Source organism: Corvus kubaryi, unplaced genomic scaffold (genome assembly GCF_017639235.1).
Source record: "Corvus kubaryi isolate FWS band 111438036 unplaced genomic scaffold, C.kubaryi_AGA036_p1.0 37142, whole genome shotgun sequence".
Taxonomy (NCBI): Eukaryota; Metazoa; Chordata; class Aves; order Passeriformes; family Corvidae; genus Corvus; species Corvus kubaryi.
Window position 1 is genome coordinate 562699 of NW_024581036.1, and position 19968 is coordinate 582666.

General features: G+C 37.4%; 1 protein-coding gene across 5 annotated transcripts in view; it reads right to left on the reverse strand.

Moving 5' to 3' along the window:
• Positions 1-8947: 8947 nt before the first annotated feature.
• NCKAP1 (NCK associated protein 1) overlaps positions 8948-19968 on the reverse strand; it is a 61668-nt gene continuing 50647 nt past the window's right edge. For all 5 annotated transcript variants that reach the window (XM_042021446.1, XM_042021444.1, XM_042021443.1 and 2 more), the window contains 5 exons: positions 19126-19219; positions 17451-17567; positions 13633-13742; positions 10707-10796; positions 8948-10116 (listed from right to left, as the gene is read on the reverse strand). In XM_042021446.1, coding sequence (XP_041877380.1) covers positions 10000-10116; positions 10707-10796; positions 13633-13742; positions 17451-17567; positions 19126-19219 — 528 coding nt within the window. In that variant the 3' untranslated portion in view covers positions 8948-9999. The remainder of the gene's footprint in view (positions 10117-10706; positions 10797-13632; positions 13743-17450; positions 17568-19125; positions 19220-19968) is intronic.

Genomic DNA, 19968 nt, shown 5'->3' on the forward strand with positions numbered 1-19968 from the left:
GGCCAGGTTGCACAGGGCTTGGAGCAACCTGGTCTAGTGGAAGGTGTCTCTGCCCACGGCAGGGGGGGTGAAATGAGATGATATTTAAGGTCCCTTCCAACCCAAGCCATTCTATGATTCTATGAATTTCAGAAAGGGAAAATCTGAGATCAGGAAAAGATGCAGAACAAGGGTGTTATTTTTCCTCGTCTAACAACTGCCCTGAAGATGCAGGGGCCTGTGTGCAGGCACATTTGTATTTTAGATACCATAAACCTCATTAGCACTGGAGTGAACAGCCTGCATTAGGCTGTAAGCTCTACGTGACATTATAATAAGTCATCTCTCCACTTTCAGTTTGTATGTTCTGCCAGACCCTTCAGAACAGTGACCTGTGGTAGTGTTCAGAGAAGATGCAAGCTCACTCTGTGCTTGGGGAGCTTCCCATCATCCCACTGGTTTAGGCTGCCCAAGGACCCCATGGACTGCTGTTTATAAACCAGGACTGTTCTTTATGGTCTGGTCCTGCCCATTCCAACTGAAAAAAGGTGACCGTATCTATTCAGAATGTTCCCAAGAATAAAACTAGCTGAGAAAAACACTTCTTTAGAACAGGTTTTTGTTCTCCTGTTCTCTTTCTTTGGCAATCTCAGGATTACACGTGATTTAATTTGCTTATATACACTGCCTTAGAAAAACAACCACAAAACCACAAACCAAAAACAGCCAAGAAACTCACTGAAAACCAAACCCTAAAATACTTCTTACATGCCTGTTACTAAAACTATAAAATCATTGACTTACAGAGTCATAAAAATGGGATTTATTGTATATTTCCTGTTTCAGCCAGGATCTTGTTACAGCTCCCTCAGGTAGATAAGACACAGGGGAATATTAACTTATTTTAATAATCTTTTAGGCTTCTCCATGGATGGTGTGGAAGTAGCAAAGAAGAAAAGGTTCTTTTAATGCAGTCTTTCAGACTGCAATATTTGGGGCTGTTTTTATTAGACAGCTCATTATTAACTATCCCTTGCTCTTGGGGTCTGCATGCCTTCTAGATTTTTTTCCTAGTAATATTTACTCAAATTGCCAGTGTTCCTGAATTTGCAGCAAAACCCCTCTATTTGCCCAGTGTTTTGCATCCATGTTATGGGTAAAATTAGTAGTATGACTAGGAAAATATGCTGCTTTATCTTTAAACACCAAGAAGCCTAACTGACATGCATTTCAAAGACAGAATTATGCCAATTCTGTATTACAGGCTTTCAATTTATCCACAGAGACACATATGCACATAACTCTCCCATAGCAGTCTTATTTTGCAGGGTGATTTTGTTTGCTGCTTAGGACTTTTCCCAGATTTTTGTGGCCATGTCAGAGTTTACAGCTTCTGAATACTGAAATTTGCTACCTGCAGTGCTGATTTTCCACCTGGCCATTGGAACTTGGATTAGTGTTTCTGTGGGAAAACACTGCCAGATTTATTGTGAGTTGTATGTCCTTCTCAAAGCACTCAGCCATGCTGAAGGGACTTACAGCAGAAGACAGAAAGCTGGACCTCCTGATGTGTCTTAGCAACCTTCCCCCAAATCCTCCCAGATCATTTTCATTGTAAAATATTGTGCAGGTGTGAGCCAAGAAATTCTGGTGGAACAGAAATGCTCCTGTTCCTTGTGTAGCTGAATTACAATGTCAACAGCTTTCCTGACCACTTGGTTTAGCACACATCAAGAGTGCAGTCACTTACAGCAAGGGATGCAACTGCCATTATTTCTTTGGGAGAGCACATCTTAAATTCAGAGGCAATAAAAGCACAGTTAGTTGGTCAGTACCTGAACCCCGGGACTTCAAACTGGGAAAGCATTTGCATGTGTTTCAGAGCAAAGTAACTCCATTTTCACTCAATTCCACTGTTCCTCATCAGTCTGTATTAATATAACAATTCCCCAGAGCAAAGATGAACAACAATCTACAGTCACTTAACAGTACTGATTGACATGTAATTAGTGTCTTGAAGGCAGTTGTTGCTCCACTGGTTGTCCTGCTGCTGCTTGGGAGGGGACACAAAGGAGGATGCTTGGCTGCTTTGCTTCCCAGCATACAGTTTTTTTCTTTTTTTTTGGTTTAAACTCCTGCTCAAGTGTTTATGACTGTGAGACAGCCTCTGTGGTAGCATTATGTGCAGACATTCGATTTCAATATGCATTAAATTTGTTACTCTAATGTGGCAAATTGCTATACCCAATAGCAACTGGGTCAATTACAATGACCACGCAGATAATGAAAAATACATCCTTCTCTCCCACTGTGGACCACGACAGAGAAACAATTGCATCCACTGAACTCTCTCCAAGTTATAATTGCTTCCAGATGGAGCGTTTAAGACAAAAAAACCCAAACCCGCAGAGCTCTATAATACTCTACACATTACACAGCATTTCTAGCCTGGCCCCTGCAGAAGTAACTTGAGAGGCCTAGCTTAAAGGCCATAACCACTCAGAATTTAATTTCATTAAACCATAAATTTACTATTTCAGATTTACAGTCTCTCTGGTTGCACAGCCTGAGCCTGCCTCTGCTGCTGCTTACCCAGATTTATTAGCAGTGCTCAGCAGTATTAAGTACCAAATCACACCCATGCCTGAAAATAAGCCCCACACAAACAGCTGTGTTTTGCAGTACCAGCCTAATATCACCAGGTGCTGAAACTCAGACTCACCGCTCATTTCAGTGGGAGCTGATTGGGTTTGATGCACCAAGGATTAAGTAATACCTATAAATAGAGGCCAGCCCAGTTTCTGTGTATTTTTACTCATGTTTTTAGCCAGTACCAGCGGGATCACAAAGGGCAACCTCAGCAAATTTGGGAGAAGAAGCATCACCTGTCCTGAGAGCTTTTAACATGCTTGCAGAGCCATACAAACAGCAGATGCTCCAGCATGCTGAAAACTATGAAATCTAGCCCTGTAAAAAAAATTTCATGTTAAAAAGCTAACCCAAACACAGAGAAGTTTTTAATTCTCCCAGATTAAGGTTCCCAGTTGCCTTACCTGTATGCCTCAATTGCCCCATGCTCTGTCAGACCTTTGCACAGCTGGTAGTGCTTTTCATATGCGTAGCTCCTGAGTGATTATTTTTAACTTCACAACTGAGTTTCTCTCATCCCATCTCTGATTTACTGAAAAGCTTTAAAACTGGGGAGAGTTGCTGAGGCTGCAGCTGCTGCTGTGACTTTGTCGGGGTGTTCCATGTTTTGCCACTTTATTTTTACTTCTGTGAGAGATAACAATGAAGGTAGAAAATACAAAGATACCCCAAAATTAAGGAAGAGCTGCTGGTCACAATATTTCAGTGTGAAGCCATTATACATTAACATAATCTACAGCCTAGTCTAAAATAAGTGCCCAGTCTCTAGAAAATCTTATTTTTCTGCAGAAGCCTTTCCTTGCCCACCAGATCTTTTAGCCTTTTGCAGCAGTCCACAGCATTCACCATGTCTAATGATTTACAGTCCCTTCAAAGTATGCACCAGGCTATACTGAAGCCCTACCCCATCCAAAACAGTGAGTTGAGGGATATTTTGGGAACTCTGGGACTTCCAGTTCTTTATCCCACACACACTTTAGTTGTGGTAGAATAAAAATCAAAGCCGGCAAATTATTACTATGCTTACTTTTCTCCAATTATATCCTGATGATATTAAGAATTTTTTTAAAAAAGTAAATAATAGGGTGACAGTGTTGAGAACTAAATGTTTTAAAGTTGCTTTAGTTCTCAACTCAACAAACTTCCATAGCTCAACTAATACCAAGGGGAAAAGCTAGTGGCATTTTTCTATGAATTATTTATAGGTTTTAAGTGTGGCCATTCTGCTGTCCCTCCCTTAGTATAAAACTAACCTTCCAACAAGCTTTTCTCAGGGTAGGGTGTGTTGTTTAGATTTTTTTGTCCCCACCTTTATAGACTGTTCTTACAACAACGCTGCTTTTTCCCCCTCCCTGAAGGGCTCCACAGGCTTACTAAAATTGGAAACACAAATCCTGTCTTAGCAACGTAGCTCATATGGATACACACAAATATTTACCAGTTTAACTGGTCAGGAATAAACTTGATCAACGTTTTGTGACTTAGAAAAGCTTGTGTATTTCACCTGCTCACTAAGGACTAATGAAATACCCAATGAGCCCATCCTCTGTTTGCAGGGCTGTCAGTCACCAAGCTGGAATAATTAGAATGTGAGCTTAGAAAAGGCCATTTTCCAGTACCATGGGACATTTTAATTGAGAGCTTTCCTTAGGAAGAAGGCAGCAGGGCTTTTATCTGCTTTGCATCTCAGCTCCAATACTTCTGCAAACTACCCTCACAGCTCCATCCCACTTGGTTCAAGCAGGATAATTTTAAAATGGCCCTCAGATGTCATCACTGCTTTTAATTTCCCTCTCCTCTGCACACTAAGGTCGCTGAGACCTTAATAGCATGTACATCTAGAAGCTGGGACCCAGGCACCTCAGTGTTATGCCATAGGCTGTGTCCTTAAATTGCAGTTCTTTGTCTCCATCTCCTACCTGCAAAATTACAATATTGATATGCAATTACTCTTTTGCTGCTTGCATCTTCTGCTAGTAACTGGGATTTTGAGAAGTTCTGATGTGATGTTGGTTTTAAATGCTCCAGCACCCTCCTCGAGAGGCATGTGATACCTATGGCAACTGTGCTAAGTGTCATCTCGGCCAACAAAATCCACAACACAATGTTCACTTCTACCATTTGGAGAGAGATTTGAAACAAATGAACTCTGATCCCAACACCCCTTAGCAAAAGACTGTGACCACCTTCAACCAGTGCCTGCGAAACCATGGATTAGCCAGAAAACAGTTAGTATTATATGATAAAATTAAAATTTATTGTAACTTCCTTGTTGCTAGTTTTTGAGTTTTTACTAGAAGAAAGTTCATGTGTTTTCTTAGCACTCGAACAAAAATTGTTATGGAAACAGTGGTGCAATTGTTCCCCTAATAAAGTTACCTCTAAAGCAAGCGCCATAGGGTCAGCTCATTTTCTTGGCCCTTTGAAGTGATTTGTTATCTAAAATAAGAAATGGCTGAGATGAACTCTTTCACTTACCTGATCTCACTGTAACACTCAACATCATTCCTGACATCTTCCAGTTTAGACATACATGGAACTAAATCCAAACACCTTTAGTGTTTCATAACAAGCAGGCATGAGAGAGATGGTCCTATCCAGTTCTGCTGACTCGGTCTTAGCAAACACAAGTTCATGGTAAGATGCCTCAAAGTTTTACACTTTAAAGGATCCTTTATTTACAAACAGTCCTAAGGCTGGATAAGTTTGCTTCATGTGCAGTATGGAATAAAGAGGATACAGCAGCTGAAATTTTTAAGTGCAATTCTGAAGTCTGTGAGATACAATATAGATTTGATCCACAAAATGTCAAATGACTTCAGAGTCACAAAATGAAATCAGAGACACTGAGCAATGTCTTTTCCAACTTCTCTGATGGCTATGTGATAAGCACTTTCCCGTCTTACCTTCCTTTTCTTTTCAGGCCTCTTCTGTATAACCATAATTAGCATAATCTTAGTTTACAATGCATTTGTTGTGATACTTCTCTTTCCTTTGTGTGACTATGCAAGGAATGGTTTCACTGTTGCTGAGATTGTGTCCTTGCTATTGTTAAAATGATAGTTGAATTTGTATTAAGAAGTAATACTGCTTTTGCCAAACACAAGACTTCCATTCTCTGCACTGGCTGCCCATCGAGATTCCCTCAAATCCAGCCAGATTCAAAAGCTAATGACAAGGGCAGAGAGAGCAAGAAGAGTTTGCACGTAACCTGTGATATGGTCTTTCCCATATCCTGGTTGCCACATGAGTGAGTACTGACAAGATAGCAAAGCATGTGGTTAGTGAAAAATGAACTGGATTCATGAGCACTGGGGTTTAAAACAGCTCTAATAGCTTTGCAGCTTGCATCTCTCTTCACACAGGTGTCAGTGTAATTTTTATTGCTTACCTTCACTTTTTGTGAGAAGACACTTCATAAGATTACTAAGATCATGAGCAGGGCAACAACCTTAAAGTCTACACGAGAAATTACTCAAAATACCCTTACTTCATGCAAAGCTCAATAGAGGCTTTTCATTCTGAATTTAATACTCACAATTTCTCTTCCTGAATTGTGTAAGACACATTGACACTATATCCAGTGAACAGGTCATTTTGACCCAGAAGTGCTAGAAAAAGCATGACTAATAGCAAATGAATACGGTTTTGGACACTGGTCAGGGGGACATTTTGATTTTGTTATGAGTTAGTACAAATATTTACAGACTTTGTAACATGACAAATAGCAAAAGCATACAAGGAGTGGTCAATTAAAGTAAAAATGTTTTGTCACTTCAAGGGAAGATTTAGCTTTACCATTAAAATAATTTTAAAATTGTACTTACAGAAGAATACAGGTACAAATCCAGTATTTTTGAAAATTGGTTATTTGACAACACTGAAAACCATTCTTGTCCATGAAACCAAATCATTTATGTGTGTAGCTTTCACTTCAATTACCTTGCTCTGGACAGCCAGCTGTGTCCATGTTTCAGGGCTAACCACAAGGACTGAAATGGAAGCAATTCCCTGCATTCTTCCAGTCCTTAATTTATCAGCCCCATTTAGTAGTGAATACAACTGCAATAAATTACTTCTGCTGAATCCAAAATGCACTATGGTTTTAAAGGATGCTTGAATTTGGATGTGAGACCAATTTGAAGTCTATGTCTAAAAAATCTCTTTCACTGATTGAACAGGATGACTTGCTACACGTAAACCCCTAGCTGTGAGTTTCATTCAGCTTGAAGGAGTCATTCACAAAAAAAAAAAAAAAAAATTACAGCATTAGTTCAGACATACCCGAACTTTAAGAATTTATAAGTTACTAGTACGTAACTGAGGGTTCACTTTTAGTATGAGTCACAATGCTGAATCCCAGGACAAGGGAAGCTTTTGGAAAAAATACAGTTTAGAGGCCAAGCATATTTACTTATGGTCCGAAATTCTTGAATCTGGAATGAATAAGCTCTGAAGTCAGTGAAAGCCCATGACGACCTGCTGAAGAAGACTTGTATCTTTCCTCAAATCATTGGCCTCGTTCCAACATTTGCTGGGGAGAATGCCTTTCTCCAGTGCAACAAAAGTGGCACAGTCCAAGTGTTACCAATTCCTTTTCCTATATAGAAAACAAATTGCTACAGCAAAAAAAGGTTTAGGAGTAGCCCTTGCTTTCAATGGTAATCTTTTGTCCTGGCACACAGGTCTTTTAAACTATAAAAATAGTTCTCTGGGCAGCAACGGGATGGACATTCTTCTTCTGCACTGTTTCTCAGATGAGGCAAAACCCTCCCCTGTGAACTAGACATTTGATCCAAACTGGCTCCATATGGGGCCAGCTCAGCCCAGCCATCTGCGCTTCGTGCTCCAGGAATTACAAACACATCTGGAAATGCACAAAAGGCCACCTGAGATGTCTTGATATACAGTAGCCAGAGCCGAACTTACTAAGTTGTGACAAAGTGTTGCAGGCTCCAGAGGAAAAATTCTTTCTCTATGTTCCTTCCCAACAAACTTGGTTCACCAGGCTTTTGATAGTTTGTGTAGTGCATGGACACAGGTTGCCTCGAGGACTAGGCCTGATGTGCTCTGCCTTCCATGAGCAGGCTGAACCCTAAATAGTTCTGTGGTAGCTCAGCTGAAACCAGGAACAACAGAAATGCAGCAAGACAGCAAAGAAACCCTTCCAGCCTTGCCCAAACCCAATCAACACATGGATGATGAGTCCACATGATTCTTCTCCAACTTTCCCCTTCTGTGGTTTGTTCTGAGCTTGCCCAAGTTCTTGCAGGAAGTAGTTAAAAAGCAGTAGTGTAGTTAAAAAGGTATCACCTCAGGGATTTGTGTGCCAGACACCACATGTAAGGGCTCCCACAGAAACTACCAAGTCTAAAAGGTTCATGTCTAAATCTAATCCAACTGTGTCAGAACCAGCTTCTTGCAGAGATACTGCACTCATTACCTATTTGTCAGTGATTACCTATTTTCTAGGTTTGGTTCACTAACACCACAGACAGTGGAAATCTAGGATCTGAGACAAATGGACACATACAATTGTTTTGTATTTAAAAAGATTAAAGACACAAAATAGGTTATTTCTTAAACTGGAGTTTTTCAAGAATCCATCCTGAAAATAGGCATTGTTTTCCCACAAAAGGCTACATCATAATCAAAATCTTAACTGAAATCAGAACATTTGAATGTATTAGATAATAAATATTACAGAGTAGAACTCTTATGTCTTGCATTCAACCTAATTACTTTATGAACAAACTTCTTCAGTATGGTACTAACTTATCAATTTAAAAACACTCCCACAGTTATAACATAAATTGCACAATTAGGAAAAATATAGATGTACTGTCTTACTTCCTTAGGACAATTTTATTCCAATACTTTTTTCCTCTGGACAGAGGAAGCTATTGTAACTGAGCACACAACAGCTCTTTCATAATAGAAAAAGTTACCAGCATGCACAGAAGTTGCACCAAGAACAGGGGCTCTATACAATGTCCAGAGCCTGTTGAGGAACACACAGCTTTTATACATCGAGGATTACAGGGCACAACCATCTGGTCAGCTTTCAGGCTAAATGAGCCCATGCTATCCTGCAAGGCCAATTTGCATGACTGATAAAAGAGGGACTATTATACATCTTTCTCCGTCATGCCTGATGTTATGGTTTTAGCAACATTCGCCTGTTCTAGGATTATTTCAAGTTTCATACTTTAACAATACACTTATTTCTATGGGTACAACTGGGATCACTACATGCTATATAAATGCTTTTCTTGCTTTATTATGAAAAAATAAGATTTAAAGGATAATGGCACTAAACTGACACTTTTAACATTGTTTTTAATTCCTTCTTCCAACTTTTTACAAGATTCACTATTGCAAAAGCCAAAAGTTGAAGGATTAAAAGAAGTCTTCACATAAAAGCTCTAAGGATTGATATTTAATGAACTGTGAGATTTAAATCAATGCACAACAGCACAGTTAAACCTTAAAATACTAGGATAACATTTATATTAAAAATAATTCACCTACAGATAATACAGTCTAGTGTTTATTGTATGTTATGGGAGGTACACTTGAATTTCAAAAATTTAAAACATATAAAAAGTGGTTAAGGGCTAACATTTTATCAACATGTGATAAATGTGTAAGAATGTTTATTATACAGCAGGGTACAATGGTAGTGTTAATGCCAACAGGGCACCACAGAAGTTAGTTTAAAAAAATTTCCACTATGCTTTATACAAACACCACCACTTGCAGTTGTTTAAGAGTATTGGGAGAGGATTGCTGTCTGTAGGATAAGCAGTCCTACAACATTTTTAATGTTAGATAGTGTCATAGTATGTAGATCAGTGAATGCTTCAAAATAAAACTAGAAATGCTGCAATTACTTCACAGAAATGCACATCCAATATTTGTTTTCAATAAGAATAGGTACAAGTTTATAACTCTCCCTATATGAAATAATTTACACACAGATGAAAACTACTCTATCTAAAATAATCACTACATACATTTTTCTTCTGGGAAATAAACAAGCAATTTTTGTTTTGCATGATCAATATCAAAAAACATATAGCAGAAGTAGTATTTTTAAAACACAACTGATGCTCTGAAGTTAAAAAAAAAAAGAAAGGAACAAGAAAAAAATTTTTCAATGAATGATGAATGTGCAACCTAAAATCAACCAAGCTTATATTGTAGTACAACCATATTAAGAAACCACTGTTTAGGAATACAACTTTATGGAAAAAGTTTATAATTCACAAAACTGTTTGTCAGGCCATAAAGTAAAATAGCTCCACAGTTTACGGATTAAACTGAGGCCACACAGATGCGTGCTATGTCTTATCTCCAGTAAGCAGATACTTAGGCAGAAGATGTAACACTTTGTTTGTAGACAGCATGGTATGCATTTCTCAGCAAGACGTAAGGAAAACAAGACTCCAAGAGATCCATTGTCAGGAATGGAGACTCCTGCACAATCTGAAAAATACCAGAAACACAAGGTTTTGCAGAGCATCTTCTACTGCATGCTACTGATAATCTATTTCACGTAGATCCTTCCGGCCTGCATCACACCACCACTCACATACTTCACAGCAAAAATAAATTGCACCAAGTTTATAGTAGTATTTCTCCCCTACATTTAAACACACTGCTTCTCAAAGCAAGTATTTCGCTTTCCTATATAAATAGTCATCTTCCAAAAGATACTGAATACTGAGAGGAAATCCTCTGAGCAGAGAGGATTTTCTCCTACACACTCCGAACACTGCTTCTTAAATGCGACATTTCGTTTCAATATTGTATGTACCAAGTGAACAATGAAAATTATCTGAAAGCGTGATACAATGTTCTAAGCAATAAAAAGATGATGGCAAAAATGTGTGCATGCTGGGGGAATGAAAAAAAATACTGACATTAGAATGCCAGGAAGAACAAAATAAAAAATTATTTCCACCGGTTTGTGAGCTACAACACTCAAGGTGAGACCCAAAAATCCTTGGCTGAACGATGCAGTGTGGAGCCTATTCCTTAAGTCAGTAGCACAAATAAAACACACAAATGCTCACCATGTCTAGTAGTAGGTAAACAGATTCTCGGTTTCTTGTAGTAGTTTTGTCTGTCTCCTGGCCAATCTTCAGTAGACTAGACGATGCAAGCTACATAAAATGAGCATTTCAAAGGAATAAATAAAGCATTGATGAGCTGCTGCTATTTTGTTACACAAAGCCAATGGACTCTGTATTGTACTAATAATGACAAAGGAAAGCAAGTAATCCTGAGCACACGAACCACTGGGCTTTAGTCTCAATGTGCCATATTGGCTTATTCCTAGTAGTGTTTAATAAATGACATATGCTATTTTAATATAAAAAATGAATTAATTTATTGCAGAGAACTTTTTGTTGTAATCATTGGTTGACAATTTATAAAGTCTCCTGAAATCAGTGACAGAACTCCCAGGGGATCAAGATCTCACTTCTCTGTCCTTCCCAATATACATTTCAACTTACTGCATTTTTGTAAGGTTTAAAGTGATTGAAATTTTTATCATTTGAAATTTTACCCATTTTGTAACAGAAGAAGTTTTACTTCCTAAGCTATGTTTTTAATTGAAGAAATGTCATCCGAACTGCAAATTAAAAATATTTTATCAATATACCTTCCGTACACACTCACTTCATGGTTACCAAACCGTGCCTGGATAAAAAATATTCATAGTAGCTGTAGTTACAGCTGGCATCTGTATGATAGACGGTTGTGTAAACCGGTGGTGTGATTAAATATGGAGTAGAGACTAGACAAGGTAAAGTCTTGTTAGTCTCTAAAAAGGGAGGAAATTATGCCTATTGATTTTTGTCTGGTTTTCTTCTATGTATTCTCTGTATTTTTATACATACATTTGGAGCTCTTTAGCCCATTGTATTAGTGCCTAGTTTTCCCAGTACTTTTCCATGCCTTTTCCCTAGGCAGAAAGCCAACACATATTCCAGAGCTCCAAGCCCCAGGGGGTACAAGGCCCCTGTGCTATCGTGATTCTTCCTGGCTACCAAGGTTGAGAACAACTCTTCGAGATACATTTTTATAAACAAAGTACAGCTAGTACCAAGGGGGGGGGGACTCTGGAGAAGGGGCCTGACGGGGGGGGAAGGTGGGGAGGGGAATTGCATCATCACTTGTCCTCTTAATTGGTGCTTTTTGTCAATCATGCTAATTTGCTAAACTTATAATAACTGTATTCACCCCATGTGGGTGGGCTTTTGTGGACATTCTTCCATAACTGTCCCTGGGGCTCCAATAAAGATCCACTTTTATATTACCTCCCATACTAATATTATCTCGAGTATGTTGTTTCATTTCTAGGTTGAAAAAGGCATCACCATAAGCAACCCTAGAAACTTCTAAGATGCACTTAGGTATTTACAAGCTCAGGATCACAGAATACAGTAAAATGCTTAATTTGTAGATGTCTTGATACACCGTGTTTTCATGCCTAACAGAAATTTGAAAAAAAACCCCTTCCAACTTTCAGATGTACAATCATCATTTAGGCCCTCACATCAAGCAATGGCAACATGCCTAAACCATGTTTACCAGAAAAGGATTTTAAATTAAAATACTAACTTCAAAAATCTAACTCAACACTCCTCTTGAAAAAACGGTCATGAATCAATTTTTAATATGAAATCAATATGCATACTTCAAAAGATACATAGTACACACTCATCAGCATTAAAGAACCTCCTAAGTTCCTTTCATATTTAATTAGCTTGGACAGGAAAGCAGATCATCTTCAGCAGCAATTTTTTTCTCAAGAGAAATGTTTTTCTTTCAGACTAACAGTAAGTGTTAAAATAGAAAGATTAACAAAATATCTGAACCATCAAGTCATAGTCTGTGCAGTAAAAGCAGTGGTTGGAAAGCAGTCTGTAACACTGAAAGAATGCAAACCTCATACCAAAAGTGTTTTTATCATATGAAACTATACTGGTTTCCTTCACTTGTCAAATGTATGCAACTTGATACAACCATTTCTCTTTCATGTTTTACAGCCAACAGTTGCATTAGACAAGGTCAATGGCCATAGGGTTTTTTCTGTTTTACAAAATGCAATGAATTTCCACAAGTGAAAGATTCTTTTAAGGAAAAAAAAAAAAAAAGAAAAATTGTTTATGTGAACTTCTAGTCACACAAAGTTACCTAAAATAAAGAGGGAGGGGCTTTTTCTCCACACATTTTAATGCCAAACAGAAAAATCAAAATTCACTCAAAATCAACAGTAATTTTTAAAAATTAAAGTGATGCTGCTGTTTTAGCCTTTAGTTTCCTTCAAGTACTGGCTAATTAAGAGCCATTTAAAAAATTTTATTTCTACGCAAGCAGCACACCAAAATGTACTTAAAACACATCATCATGACCTAAAGACTTCTGATTTTTTTTCTAAGCATCACTAAAGATTACAAGTAGCTTTCATCATCAATCTCCTCTGAGGCATAAAAAATTTCATCTTCCCAACTAGCCCTGTAACATGCTGCTACCTGGCTGTTTAAGAAGGGCAGGCATGTCAAAAGGTAACAACACAAAAGCCACTCTGAAGTTTATTTTACTTTTTCAAAGAAAGTAACTAGCTAAAGTATCCACCACATCATGGGAAAAAGTCAGCTAGACAGAATTTTGATTTTATATGCACTGCAATTTTTTTTATTCCAGTCACAGACCACACAACATGAGAAATGGTATGTGCTAAAATACTAGAGATTATACTGAAAAAAGTTATGACACTTGCACCAATTTACTCCTCTAACTTTCCAACCTCCCACAAAAGTGTCTATAAAGAACTACTGCAAAGTTTAATCTATGTCTGGACTTGTATATAGAAGCATATAGAAAATACGCTTCTCTCTTGTGCATCAAAAGCAGATTTCTATGAAATCAATTGCATTGCATCCCGAATCAACACTACATCTTAAAAAGTAGCAATAAAGTTATACATACAGCCAAAAATTCTTTAAGACGGTCTTCAATGCTTCCCTTGTGGATGGTAAATAAAGCCGCAGCAATCTGATTGATAGCTTTTGCCAAGCAATGAATGTTGTTGCAATGCCCTAAACAAAAACATACTCAAATCACCTCAGCACCATGTTGGAAAAGACAGTATTCTTTGGAAAATATCACCAAAGATTAAAGACACTTGTGACAATGAAAGAACAACTTTTAGTATCTTACACAATGGGAGTAAGGTACTCTTCCACACTGAACTTGCTATCAGGAAAGCCACCAGAAGTACAGATGTCCCTTCCAAATCCTAATGATCACAACAACCTGAGAAAGATACTTTTAGAAATAATGGATATATTGGATAATGGGATATATATAGTCTACAAAACTTCAGAGTGTTAACACTTGACTAGGCCAAAAAGACTAGATTTTCACAAGTCAATTGACCATTTCTTTCCCTCTGTCTAAATGAACATCTCATGCTTACACAGTAATCCTCAAAGAGATCTAGAGCTGCTCAAGAACAAAGGTGTTCCATTTCTGATTTTCATATGTAACATCTTGCCCAAAATTCACCCAGGCTTCAGAGCCCTAGAAGGTGGTTAAATGACACCAGTTTTCAAAGGGAGAACTGCTCCTCAGTAAGCCTGATATTTCTTCCAGGCAAACTAAGTTAAATATACCACTTTACAACAAAATTAATATACATTTGGGCAAGTATCTTGGGCAAGTGTGAGCACATGAAAAGGTCTTTGAAGGAGTTAACAAGTACTCAAGTATGCAAACACGCTGATTCTTAACTTATTTTTTGACCATTGTTGAGAACTGAGCTCATCTTTTCATTCAGCCATTTATCATAACTCCAAGTTCATGCTTGAATAGTGAGGTCAGCTGGACCCCATCACTCCACATGAGAAAAATCCTTTTTTTCTCCATGCATATCCCTGTTGTTACTTAAAATTAATTTTAGCTGTCATTTTTTTCCCAGTTTACTCAGTATCATACCTCTCTGCAGCTCTTCACTCCTCTAATACCCTCAACAACTTCGCATGATATATAAATTTTCTCACCTCACTCTTCAGACCCCCCATCCAGGTGGTCTGTGAATATGCTGACTAGTAGGTCCTAGTGAAGATCCCTGTGGATCTCCATCAGCAGGGCCCCCAGATTTGATACTCCAACTTTGTCTCCTATTTTTACATAAATATCAGTCAAGAAAATCTGTTCTGCTTAATTCTGATTCAAATTTGAATTTGTCTCTGAAGAGGCTCGTTTTATTCAAGTGACTTCATTTTTATGTCTCAGGCTGTAGAAAAAGCATCAACAAGGGAATTCAGCAAAGGAACTGCTGTCTTCCAACCGCTTTCAAGTATTTAGAAAAGAACTATGGCTCTTGCAGACTTGCAGGTTCTATTCTATCCTCTAGTTGACAAATTAGACCTCTAGCCTGGTATTTGACTAGCAGTTCAGATTCTGTACTGGAAACAAAAGTAAAGGTCTGTTAGACTTTGATCTGGAACTAGTGTAAGAAACAGACTTGATCTTGAAGTAGGCAGAGGGAATGCAGACATTGCTACAGCTGTCCAAGCACTGTCTGTATTTGGGAGATATGTCTTGCCAGACTAGAAAGCTGAAACTCCTTAAAATCTGTGACTTGTTGATGGATTAATTCAGGATTTGTCTAGGGAATTTACTTCATAAAGCAGAATTTATTAAGTTCGCATTCTGGAAATACCATTTATATTAAGTGTTTCAAGCCAGATGTTCTACAATAAGGGCAGAACACAAGAAAAAGTAGTATTATGCAAGGAAGGCAGGAATGACAAGGTCTATTCTGTTTGTTCAGTTATTTTTGAGGAGCAAACATATTTTATGTATACCTTTTGCTAGATTTTCTCTCAATAAAAGAGCCCACTCAGTAAAGAATTATGTAATACATAGGCCATGTCTCACAGAACCAGTAGCAATTCCCAATATGGGCTTATTTGAGCTCAAGATGTAACTTCTCTCCAGTCACAGTTTCATGTCATCTATTAACCGTACTTTAAGGACTCACTTTGAAACAAGGCTTTGCCTGACTTCATCAGAAGAGTTATTTAATGTAAATGAAACGACATAAACTGGAACATTTAAGCTACATGATATAAAACAGGCAGAAAATAATTATCTGTTGTTTCAGCCTGCTAAAAACAATGACTAAGAGGGTCTCAGGAAGAGACGAAGTTTGAGGAAGGCAAACCCACCTGAGCTCTAACCTGCTGGAGAACCTCTAGCTAGCCTGACATATTCTTAGCAATTAATCTGAAGAGGGGTAAATGTGAAAATATGATCACCAGTAAAACTTTCAGTACTGCCCCCCTGGCAAGCCATACAGATTTTGAGACTCTACAGATGGTAAGATCCTTTGAAGGAGAAAATGGTAGCAGGAAGTGCTTCCAGAGGATTTCTTCTACAAAACTGTAACTAGGTAATTTTTAAGAGATGTGATCTTACATACACATAAACAAGTTCATTTGGACTGAGTAAAGACAGTCAACCTGACTGTCGTCAAACAAGGAAGTTTCTACCCGTGCCCCTCACCAATCACATTAGATATTCCCTGCTCTTGCCTATATTCCAAGATTTTTATTCAAGCATCATCACTTGGAAAAAGCTTGCAAAGAGCAATAGAAATACTACGAGAGCACAAATAACAGGAAACAACTCTGTAAGTTACAGATTGTTATCCCCATTCATGAGAAAAAGCTTTTACCTTGAAAATTCTTAACTTTTCAAATCAATATTCAAGTTCTACTCATACATCAGATTTATATAACATTTTTCACAACTGGAGAAGTCTACACTATCTGTTTTAAAATGAAACTAGAGTAAACAGATCCCTAATCATTCAAAACTGAAGAAAAGACTGATTAATCCCATGTAAAACAACAGTCCTGGGTCTCTAAAAAACGTGATTTGCATACTACATTGAGTGATACATAAAGCTTTCAAAATTTTTGGTATTTTCCTGGTACTTAAAATTTTCAAAAGCCAGTTTACACTTAATTTGTGTGTTACAATTTTGAGCAGATTAAAAATAATGCAACTTTAAAAACTAGTTAGAGAAAACATGCATCCCACTGAATGGAAGCAGTATAAACATGGTCTTTTATGTGAGTCATGTTATACATTACAAAGGAAATAGCTTCAACAGCCAAAAGGTGACTTTTGTATGTATTGGAACAGCACTGTCTTTTTTCAACTTAAAAAGAGAAAGAAAACTTCTGTGGATTACCTGCAAAGAATTTTATTGAGGCAAAGATTATTTTTTTAAAATAAGGAAGTTGAACTATTGTGTAGGAAAGAATTCTGTTCACCACTTACACCTTCCGGATTTTGTTTTCAAAACTCTATGCTTGCCAATATGAACAACATATTAAATAAAGACACCTTGTATGACTGGCCCAAGGCCAATGTAAAGATTACTAAAATATTAATACTTACGAGAATATATTATATTAGATAATAAGTGTCACACTAATTAATGCAGAACGTGTGCTCCAACACGTACGTTAGGACAAGACTGCCCCCTGCAGTGTCTGAACTTTTCTGAAAATTGCAAGTACCAAACTAATTTTTCATAGAAAGTTCTCTCAGATAAGAGTTAAGTAAATGCTTTTTACAGTACTTTCAGAAGAACTTGCCTGAATTAAGGCTAATTTTTAAATCTGCTCACTATAAAATGTAATTAAATATTAAAGGTGAATGTATTCAAGACACTACAAGAACTATTGTGAAGACAGCATTCCCAGCAAATACTGAGGTGACTACATTACCTTCGATGGCGGGGCTATACTGAGACATCACATTACTAGCCAAAGTTGGCAAGGAGACAGCCACGAAGACCATTAGAAGGCAAGCAATTTTATATTCTTCTTCTGGACTAATGTTTTCTAAAAACAAAAATAATAAAGTTCTTTAATTACAGAAGTAATCTTGAAATATTTCCTTTTAGTTGCAGGTAGATTAGAATGTAAAATGTTTGACCAAATTGAAATATAAAGCAAAATCCAACAAAGTCAGTGTCTTTATTGTGAAAGGAGGAATATTAATTTCAGTCTTGCCTAAAGACACAGAGTAGGGCTGCAAAATGTCCAGTCTGTTATCTAGGAGAATAAAAAGGAGCTGCTGCCATGCTATTACTTCTAATGATTTAGTTACTAAGTCTTTAATATGCTGAGCAGACTAGTAAACCTTTCATGCTGGTATATAAATCCAGTTATTGCTCTAAGGTAAGAAGAGCTTCTCTTGCACTCTCCCTTTGGCAAGTGAGCAGAAGGTGATGGTGTACTCATGTCAATTCACAGTAAAACCTTGTGCCTACAAAAATAGCAGCATCATCACACATTAGCCTAAGATTAGTTGACAAAAAAGGCAACAGTTGGTGACATACAGAATTTCTCTCTATGAAAACTGAATAAAAGCAAAATATTTCAAAATCCAAAGCTAACAATCAAAATACAAGATCATAAACCATTATGAGAATATACAGAAATTCTGTCTTGTTTACCTAGCTTAAACATTTCATAGTACCACAATGAAAATAATCTATTTAAAATGCCATTTCAGATATCAGATACCTTACAAAGATATACTTCTGTATACTATACATATAATGTAGACAGAACAAATGCACTTTGGGTTGCTTTTTTTTAAGTGCACAAAGAAATTGTGCTTGGGACTTAAATTCAAATATTGAAATGCCCTTCTGTATTTTCCCCTCTCAAAATAACTACTATTGAAGCAAGAAAAAACAACTTAGGTAGCATTTAAAATATTCATGGTCTAATTCTAACATTAACTATCCATGACGCACAGAGGGGGAAAAAAGTAATGGAATGCTCAGTAAGGAAGATAGGAAAAAAAGCTGAAGACCATCAAAAAACACTTAGGAGTCATTCATGTCTTTGAACATGCCAGAGTAAACAAAACTGAAAAGCTTAGACAGCAGTGCCTTAAAGCAATGGAGAGGAAGCATGATATATGCTAATTCTCTAACGTTTATTTTACTATGTTTTCCCTTGTAAACTTCAAGTTAACAATTGTAGGACACACTGGTAACAAAATATTGTGAAATTCATGAGCTGCATTTAGCTCTTAATGCTTACTTAGGTGACAGATTCATCACACATCTGTGCAACAGAACGGATCAAGTTGTTCACAAGACACTCGTATTGTCACTGTTCTTAAATTACAGCAGTGGTCACCATTAAATTCCTTCAACATCTACCTGTTACCGTTTTCTAGGTCAGCATGTCCGTTCATACATATTTGAAAAGATTCTCAAGCTAACACCAATAAACAGCAGGCACAAGTAATTCATCCTCTTGTGCCATTTATGAAGTTTATTGAAGGAATACAAAGGAGTCAAGACACACAAGTTTCCTCCCAGCACTTTAAACACTTCTACTCTTTTTTTAACATTTATATTTTGAAACTGGAATGTCTTACCTGATTTTTGGGAAGACAGTGCTACGACCAAGGCAGGATCAATCTCACAAGGCAGTCCAGCAGCTGATGATAGTTCATATACATTCATTGCCACCTGAGGACCAGAAGAAAGACAACACTGAATACTTCCATGTAAAGATGATGAAGCACAGTTTTTGGGGTCATGTTTAAAATGAGTTTGAGGCACTAAGGAATTTCAGAGATTTGGCAAACATTAGACAGAGACTGCAGGTTTTGTTTGCTTCTAACCTCCAATGAACAGCTGCGTCTGTACTTCGGGCTCCAGATGGTAATTTTGTTGTGTCAAGTCAAACAAAACTCATATACTTTCCTACATTACCTCCAAAGCAACACCCTGACTTCCAATTAGCTGTTTCTACATCTTTCTTTAATGTTCAAAAGAAACTAACGTATTTTCTCTACCACATCTAAAGTATCAGCTAACATCTAGAAATACAGCATTTTTAACCAAGAGCCAAAAGTCACAATCTGGTGAAAGAGAGTAATGCAGAAATCTTACAAGATGCAAATGTTACACAGATTCAGAGTTCATTGACTCCAGGCCCCAAAAATTACAGTTTAAGTGGCCACAGCACTTTGAGGAACTAAGAACATCTTAAAATGTATTCCATTTCCCAGCCCATCCCAGGATGTCTGTTTTGTTACCATTAACAAGCATTCAACACTGTTGTTTTCTCTTTCCATTTACTATTTCAACAAAGTTTCTGAAACCACAGTTCAGACGACTCTCTGCAAAAGCAGGTCTACACCAAATACAAGTGAATACAGGAAACACTAGTGATGTCTTACTGACATTAGTATTCGAGAAGCATTACACTTTTC